Here is a 9401-nt window from a genome sequence, read left to right as displayed (position 1 = left end):
GTTTGATATTATCAGTGGGATTTTTGCTGCTGCATCACTGATGACAGAGATTTTACATCAGGTCTATGTTTCGTGACCTTCAGAGATATGCACGAGCTACTACTTTCATCCGTCAGGCTACTCCTATTACGAGACTTGACAAAATTCATCATTGAGAACAAAGATTCCCAAGCGTATGTAGATGAAACCAAAACACTGGTCGGATCTAGGAAGGCAGGGAGAGTTAAGGCAGAGGCATAGAAATTGCTCTTCCCCTCTCGTCAATCCATTTCTATGGTCTTTAAGATAACTTGTTATGTAAAATTATTTATCTAAGATGCACCTACACTGAATTTATCTGAAAAATAAAAAAGTCAATATTAAGAAAAAAATTGTAAATGGAAGATTATAAGAGAGGGTTTCTCATGCCAGCAAAAGTTACTGGCGTGCCATGTTTGACACGCGTGCCAAGGGTTGCCCACCCCTGTCCTAGGAGATGTGTTGGTAAACATATTGTTATGAGATATGTCTGATATTTTGCTGCCTATGGATTCTTCTAAGATTTTTATGGTTACCCATCTTACATTTAAGTCTTTTATCCATTTTGCATTTATTTTTTGTGTATGGTGTAAGTTGGTGGTCTAGTTTCCTTTTTTTGCATGTATCTGTCCAATTTTCCCAACACCATCTATTGAAGAGACTGTCTTGACTCCATTGTATGCTATTGCCAAATATTAATTGAGCATAATGGGTTGGGTCTATTTCTGGGTTCTCTGTTCTGTTCCATTGGTCTAAAAGTCTGTTCTTGTGCCAGTACCAGGCTGTTTTGAGAACAGTGGCTTTGTAATATAGCTTGATATCTGATATTTAAATGCATTTTAGAAATATTTCCAAGTTTTGCTTTATAGCACATGCTAATTTTCATAGTGTAATTATCTTGTCATGGGTGATTGGAGTCTACCAACATGATGTCATTGAATGTGATTTGGAGAGATGTGCACAATCAGCTTGAAGCCAATGTGAACCAGCAAATAATAATCAGTTTGGACAGAAAAAAATAGAAAGTTCACCAGGAATTGATCATGATGGTAAATCAGTGAGTCCTCAATAACATAGTATAAAAACACAAATTCGCAATTATAATTGTGTAACATGTTTTACAAAAGATTTTGCATAGATCTTATAAGGGATTATGAATAAGGGAATAAAGAATTATTAACAACCTAATAGCAAATTTGACCAAGTTGAATATTAACAGCACTTGTACATGACAACAGAATGCGCATTCTATTAAGATTATATGGAGATGTCGACCATACAATAATTTTAGGACATCTACCTCACTGTGCTCCTGACTGCAACAAGAGGATTTAGTGATTGCCCCTTAAAGAACTTAACCCTATTGACACACATGTCTAAGGCCTGTTTTATATCTCTGTTCCTCAGGCTGTAGATGAAGGGGTTCAGCATGGGCGTAACTACTGTATACATGACCGAAGCAATTATGTCTTTGGAATCCCATGATGAGGAGAAAAAGTAAACACCTGTAGCTGTCCCATAGTATAAAGACACCACAGAGAGATGGGAGCCACAGGTAGAAAAGGTTTTAAAGAGTCTCTTAGTGGAGGGCACCCTCAGAATGATGTTCCCTATACAGATATATGAGCCTAAAATAATGCTCAATGGCAGGAAGGTAAGCATTCCTCCCACAGTGAATATTACCAGCTCATTGAGGTAGATGTCGGAACAGCTCAGCTTAAGGAGCACAATGAGGTCACAGAAGAAGTGGGTGATGGTATTGTTGGCACAGAAAGATAATCTGACCAAAAGGAGGGTGTGCAACAGGGCACTGCCACAGGAAACCATCCAGGAGCCAGCCACCAGCAGTGCACACAGCTCCTCCCTTATGATGGTGGTGTAGTGTAGAGGGTGACAGATGGCCACATACCGGTCATATGCCATCAGTGCAAGAAGGAAATTGTCAAGACCACCAAAAAGTATAAAAATATACAACTGAGACATGCATCCCACATAGGAGATGGATTGTTGCCGAGTCTGCATGTTCAAGAGCATCTTAGGGACAGTGACAGATGAGAAGGACATGTCAGAGAAGGCCAAGTGGCTGAGGAAGAAGTACATGGGTGTGTGCAGGCGAGAGTCCAGCCTGATGAGCAGGATGATGAGCAGGTTGCCCAGCACCGTGGTCAGGTACATGCCCAGGAACAGGGTGAAGAACATGCCCTGCTGCCCTGGCGGGATGGGGAACCCCAGGAGAAGGAACTGGGACACGCTGCTCTGGTTCTCAGGCCTCATGCTGCTCTTCTGTCTGCTGGGGATGAAGAAGGTGTGGGAATCTCAGGAACCTAGAAAGGAAGACCAGAACCATCACATCTCATACTGTCATTGGGAAGAAAACCATTCATTTTTAAATACTTTCATATTTATTTCTCACACCTCTGGATGTGTGCATCTTCCCTCTCTCCCAGTCTGGCTCCAGGAAAACATTGAACCCCAAAGTAGTGAACAAGACCTCATCACACAGTAGCAAGAAGGGGTTCTCTGTTTTATTCAACCATTACTTTTAACATCACGTCTATGCCGGGACCTCTACTAAGAACTGAGATGCAGCAGTGAACAAGAAAAGCAAGAAGCCCAGTTCTATGAGATTAGATCCTGATGATCATGAAGGGATAATTTCTACACCAGCCCAGAGCCAAAGTATAATAATTCACTGTGGCAGAAACAGAAGATGAGCCCCAGAAACTGGTATCAGTTGTTGGAGCATTGAAGTAATGTGAGACTCCAGGGGTGAGTTGGGGTTCTCAGAGCATTTTCACACTCCGCCTATGAACCCTCGGGTCCCTTTGGCCTACAGCTGTAAACTCAGACACTCTCAAATGGGTGGCCATTTAAAACCAATTGGTGCCAGAATAGCTCTGAAACCAAAATAGTCCACAAAATATCTTTCATAATATGGTTGAACATTAAGGAGAACATTTGGGTACTTGCCTAAGGACCTCACCTACGTTTCCTAATTAAATGCACACATCAACCTTACATTCCCAGATTTTAAAACCTCCTCACACCTGCACTAAGAAAAGGTGTTCTTTCACCTATTTTAGTTTTTAAGAATTAAAAACATAAATTATACAAATTTTGTAGGCACATATCAATGTATAAGGAATAGAAGGGCACATGTGTGTGTATCTGTATGTATAATGTATATAATATGTAAGTATATAACTTGCTATATGTATTATCATTTTCTATATAATAAAAATCACCAAGTATTAGCCACTTCATGGGGTTCTATATAATACATCTGTGTGATCAGAACCCATGCTTTTAACCGTTACACATGGAAATTTCCCTTCTCTTGCTTGGGGAAGCCAAGCACAATGTATTACTTTGGAACTGTGAGGACTCAAAGTTGTCCAAAATTCTGAAACCTCTTACTAGATAATTTCATTTCTTTATATTTATATACCTTCCAACTGACAATAAATCCTCAAATACAGTGGTTCTCAACCTTGGCTGCACATTAGAATCACCTGGGAATCTTTTTAAATCCTGACTTCTGGGCCTCATTCCAGGTGATTCTAATGTGCAACCAAGGTTGAGAACCACTGCTCAAATATATTAACTTTATATGCACAATAACTGTTTACTGAGAACCTCTGTACCATTCACAAAACAAGTGAAATTCTTTCCATTTTATAGATGTGGAAACTAAGACCAAAAATTTAAGTAACTTTCCCAATGTCTCTCTGCTATTTGATGGTGATTCTGCCCAATAACTTCGCACAGCCTGATGTCCTGACATATTTTTTTCCTGGGATATTTCATAAAAGTAAAGAAGAGGTTGCAAAAACTCAGGGACTCAGTCACACTCAGATACATGGAAATAAGAGCAGATTTGTTTCAAGAAACCTGGAGTTGCTTAGAGTGTGGATATCTCAGGTAATGGTACCCCAGAAGGAAGAAAGGTAAGGACATACTTGATTTCTGACACCCATAAACACGTGCGCACGCACACACACACAGTGCTGATTTGAGGATTCTAGTCACCTGCGACCACGTTCCCATCCTAAGTGAAGAATAGCCAATATTTGGTTCAGCTCAAAACACTGTCTACATACATACTAATCATAAGTAACACACTAAGTGAGACATACACAACACACAAGGATGGATCACTCACTCAAAAACATATACTAACACAATCTGACTCATGACTCGTCTCCTAAACACTCAACTCAATGCATATACATAACTTAGGCACTGTACACACATCACCAAAAGCACACAAGACCACAAACAATTACAAAATGGCACAAGAGCTTGGCCAGTATAGCTCAGTGGTTGAGCATCGACCTATGAACCAGAAGGTCACGGCTCAATTCCCAGTCAGGACACATGCTAGTGTTGTGGGCTCGATACCCAGTGGGGGGAGGGGTGCATACAGGAGACAGCTATACAGGAGACAGCTGATCAATAATTCTTTCTCATCACTTATGTTTCTATGTCTCTCTCCCTCTCCCTTCCTCTCTGAAATCGAATATATATATAAAATCTCACCAGAAACACTCATCACAACACATATGCACACCCAACCACACACTCACTACAACAAGTAGCACACACCCTCCTATTACTGAGAGGCAGGCCCACCCTTCTGACCATCCCCTTCCAGGGGACGGGTGTCTACCTGGTGCAGTTAAGCCTGTTCAATCACAGGCAGTCATTAAACCAGCTCCTATTACTGATGCACCTGGTCACATACACATGGTCACATACACACACAGAAAACCAAACAATACACCTTCCAGCTCTCACACACGAGTGTGTCACTCACAGCACAGTTCCCATGTGCACCAGTACACGCTGCTGAGCAGAGATGCAAGCCCTCTCTGAGCTGCCCTTGGTCCTGGTAAGGTTAGGCATCTTCTTGTCCAGCAGCAGAGACAATAGTCTCACTCTTGATGCTCAGCTGTGATGCCAGTGTTTATGCTGACAGGCATGAATCAGGAGTCCCTAATCACACGCCAGGAGGCTGATAACTTGTTCTACATGCATTAAAACCAGCCTGTGAGTCAGATATATAGCACACTCACACACACAAACACACACATCCAACCATTAAATAGCATGTACACACATATACAATACATGCAGACACACACACAGTCATGGACACAGAGTCTCATACATGAACCTACTAGCACACAGACAGATCCATTGCCAAGTGCAGATTTCCAACTCCTCTCACCTGGGCTCATTGGTGAGTTCAGATACTTTCTGCTCCAGATTATCACCCATCTCCTCAGGTTTTCTTCAGGAGACCTAACATCCAGACACACAGAGGCAATATCTGTGGCCGTGGCACTTCTACTGACTTTCCTTGCCCTTAACCAGCTCCAGAGAAATGAGTCCACAGATAGCACTTAACTGCTAATGAGAGATGGCAACCAAGTCCCCAAGCTTGTGGCTGATTTCTGACCGCCCTTTGGGGAGCTGAGTGTCCAAGAGCCAGAGGGACTGGAGTCCTAGGGGACAGTGTCCCTGATTCCAGTCATGCCCTGGCCACCTTTCTTCTTGGGCGTTGCTCCAGCTGGGAAAAAATATTTTTCAACTTTTTATTTTGAAATGATTTCAAAGATATGTAAAAGTTGTGAAAATGATATTAAGAATTTCTGGCAGGCTTCTGCAAGATTCCCTAATGGTTAACATTTTTCATATATATATATATAATTTCAGGCATTGATTTTCAGCATATATACCACAGTGCATATAATTAGAAAGCTTATGATATTAATTTTTCCAATTACTAGTGTTTTTATCCTTGATCAATTGGCTAAGGTTGGTGTCTGCCAGGTTCTGAACTAAAATATTACCAATTTTTAAAATTACTCTTTTAAGTTTGTAATTAATAGGTACCATTTGATAGTTATTTTGATACTTAAACATAACATTTTTCTTATTAAAATCTCACCCACTATATTTCACATCTACTCCTGATGCTTATATGTCATATATGGTGACATACTGGTGATTTTTCTAATTCTATAGTTTTTTCTTTATTAGTTGTATTCTTTTCTTTATGAAAAAAATTTTTAATGTTGACATTATTGCAGATTCCCCCTTGTCTTCCTCTTTGTCCACCTCTATTATCCTCTCCTCCTTCCTTTTTTGCCTTCATTACACTATTGTACATGTCCATGAGGTATGCAAATATGTTCTTTAGCTAATACTATCAAATTCTTTATCTAGTCACCCCAAGCTTTCTCCCCTCTGGTTTCTGCCTTTCTGTCCTATGTATCCATGCTTCTGATTCCATCTTGTTCATCACTTTATTTGTTAATTAGACTCTACATATTAGTGAGATCATATGGTATTTGTCTTTCTCTGACTTGCTTATTTTGTTAGCATAATACTCTCCAGGTCCATCTATGCTGTTGCAAAGGGTAAGAGTTCCTTCTTTTATACAGCCATGTAGTATTCCATTGTGTAAATGCACCACAGCTTTTTTATCCACTCATCTGCTGATGGGCACGTGGGCTGTTTTAAGATTTTTTTAAAATATATTTTATTGATTTTTCACAGAGAGGAAAGGAGAGGGATAGAGAGTTAGAAACATCGATGAGAGAGAAACATTGATCAGCTGCCTCCTGCACACCTCCCACGGGGGATGTGCCCGCAACCAAGGTACATGCCCTTGGCCGGAATCGAACCCGGGACCCCTCAGTCCGCAGGCCGACGCTCTCTCCACTGAGCCAAACCGGTTAGGGCTGTTTTAAGATCTTAACAAATGTGAATAGTGTTGCTATGAACATAGGGGTGCATATATTCTTTCTGATTGGTGTTTTGGGATTCTTAGGATATATTGCCAGAAGAGGGATCACTGGGTCGAAAGGCAATTCCATTTTTAATTTTTTGAGGAAACTCCACACTGTTTTCCACAGTGGCTGCACCAGTTTGCATTCCCAGCAACAGTGCCCTAGGGTTTCCTTGTCTCCACCTCCTTGCCAGCAGTTGTGGTTTGTTGATTTATTGATAGTAACCATTCTGGCAGGTGTAAGTTGATATTCATTTATAAGAAGGAACGTATTCTCATTCCACACTCATTTTCTTATTTATTCATTTATATCATTACGGATACATGGATTATTATTCTCTGAGTTATTATCCATTACTAATTTTATTTATTTTGAAGCTTTCGGTGTCTTCATTGCTTACAAGGATTCTAAATGATGTTGAGAAGCCAACTAGAAAATATGTATAAAAGCAACATTAGGAAAAAACCTAGAAACTAAGAAACAAAAGGAAAGTTTACCCACAGGTGGTGGGTCATGAGTGGGGCCGAAAGAATGGGGAAAGGGAACAGTATAGGTGTTCATATATAACCTATAAATTGTAATCTATTTATATATTTTAAAACCCATGAGTTTGAATTGATAGCTCCAATTCTAGTTTGACACCACAGAGACCTTTCCAGCCTCTCCTTTTCCATGTACAGAGCTCCTTTCCCCAAGAGTGAGAGTCACTCCCTTTTCCTCCATGTTTATTTAATTGTTGAGTCTTTGGATATATGGTGAGCTGTTACAGATTCTTGAACACATACCACAGTTAATGGCACTCTAAAGCTTAAAACTTTGTTTAGAGGTGTGTGTTTTTAGTTGTGAGAGTATATAGACAAAATTCTGGTTTCAAGAATTGCTTAGGTTACTTATTTTATTTTCCCCTTTAGACTAATTATGATGTTAATTCGAATATAATTTCAGTTCATTTGTATTGTTTTTATCCTATTTTGCTTTATTCACCACCTCTCCTATTTATTTTCTTAGTGGCAAAATACAGCATAGTCAGAACTATACAAATAATTCTATTCATCTCCCCATCTCTTCTATCCCACCTCCTGTAGGTAAACAAAGATTCTAAATGATCTCAGAGAAGCCAACTGGAGAATACATATCAGTATCTGATTAATTCTTCCTGTGCTTCTTTCTGTTCAGATGGGCAGACACATGTATATTTCATTCCCCTTCATTTTTACATAAAAGGAAGCATGCTATAAATGTTCTTTTATACATCGCTTTTTTTCATTTAGCAATATATTCTAATATTTCTCCATGTTGGTTCATAGATATCTTTGTTCTTATTTTTCTCACAGTTGAAAAATATTCGGTTGATATTTTATAGAGTTTTTTTTACGAGCCATAAAATGAGATTGGTGATATGTGTCCTAAATGCCACTGAATTGCATACCTCAAATGGCTAAAAAGAAAGTAAGAAGTGATCTCTGCATACAGCACAGAAAAGAATAATAAAACAATAATAATGATGTATGATTAATAAGGTAATAGAGAGATAATTGAATTTTAAAATATGTATTTAATTAAAGTAGAAGACGACAAGAGAGAATATATGCAAAACAGATGTATCAAATAAAAAACAGAGTAATATGGAAAATATAAATTCAAATGTATCATGATTACACTAGATGAAAATAGACAAAATTCTCCAGAAATATAATAGTTGCTTTGCATAAAATGAGCAAAAGCCAGCATTACATTTTTAACAATGCACACCTCACAGAAGAACAAAGAAAAGTTTAAAATGATAGAAAAGAAATATCATTTAATCACTTACCACGAGAAAGCTGCATCTTGACCAGCTATACTATACTAGTACCTATATCTCTACCTATATCTATATCTGTATATCTATCTATATCTATAGATATAAAGTATTTATACTAATATCGGAAGTAAATGAGGTATTAAGGTAGGACCTATTATTAGAAAAGTTTTCCTAATCATAAATGGAAGTGGTATGATCTTAAATGCATTTTTTAAAAGTCTCTTTCTCTCTTTTTCTAACAGCCTGGCTTTGTAGCACATAACAATTTTCATACTGTAATTATTCTTATCATGGCTGATTGCAGTCAGACAAAAATGATGTCAATGATTGTGAATTAGGAAGGGATGCACACAAGCAGCTTGAAGCCAACAAAAGTCAGCATAAAAAAATCAGGTTATAAAAAAAGAAAGATCACCAAGAGAAAATCATGATGCTAAATAAGTGGCTCTTTGATAACATGAAATTTTTAAAAATGCATAAGCAAAAAATGAATTATCACAAAACAGAAAGAGACAAAACCACAATTATGATTGTGCAACATGTTTTGCATAGGATTTCGCATATTCTATACCAGGGGTCCTCAAACTATGGCCCGTGGGCCACATGCAAATACAAATATTGTATTTGTTCCCGTTTTGTTTTTTTACTTCAAAATAAGATATATGCAGTGTGCATAGGAATTTGTTCAAAGTTTTTTTTTAAACTATAGTCCGGCCCTCCAACGGTCTGAGGGACAGTGAACTGGCCCCCTGTTTAAAAAGTTTGAGGACCCCTGTTCTATA

General features: G+C 38.6%; 2 protein-coding genes across 2 annotated transcripts in view; both read right to left on the bottom strand.

Annotated features, from left to right (window-relative positions):
- Positions 1 to 1314: 1314 nt before the first annotated feature.
- LOC102258268 (olfactory receptor 1J4) lies at positions 1315 to 2292 on the bottom strand. The gene has a single exon (XM_005878567.1). It carries the CDS (start codon positions 2290 to 2292, stop codon positions 1315 to 1317), a length of 978 nt encoding a protein of 325 aa, XP_005878629.1.
- Positions 2293 to 2334: 42 nt separating this feature from the next.
- Positions 2335 to 9401, bottom strand: part of LOC102257964 (olfactory receptor 1J4-like) — an 8539-nt gene continuing 1472 nt past the window's right edge. The window contains 1 exon segment of the mRNA XM_014549670.1: positions 2335 to 2342. Within this exon segment, the coding sequence (XP_014405156.1) occupies positions 2335 to 2342 (8 nt within the window).

This window comes from Myotis brandtii, unplaced genomic scaffold, assembly GCF_000412655.1.
Source record: "Myotis brandtii unplaced genomic scaffold, ASM41265v1 scaffold5656, whole genome shotgun sequence".
Taxonomy (NCBI): Eukaryota; Metazoa; Chordata; class Mammalia; order Chiroptera; family Vespertilionidae; genus Myotis; species Myotis brandtii.
The sequence above is the reverse complement of the archived record's forward strand: the minus strand, read 5'-3'. Positions and strand labels throughout refer to the sequence as shown.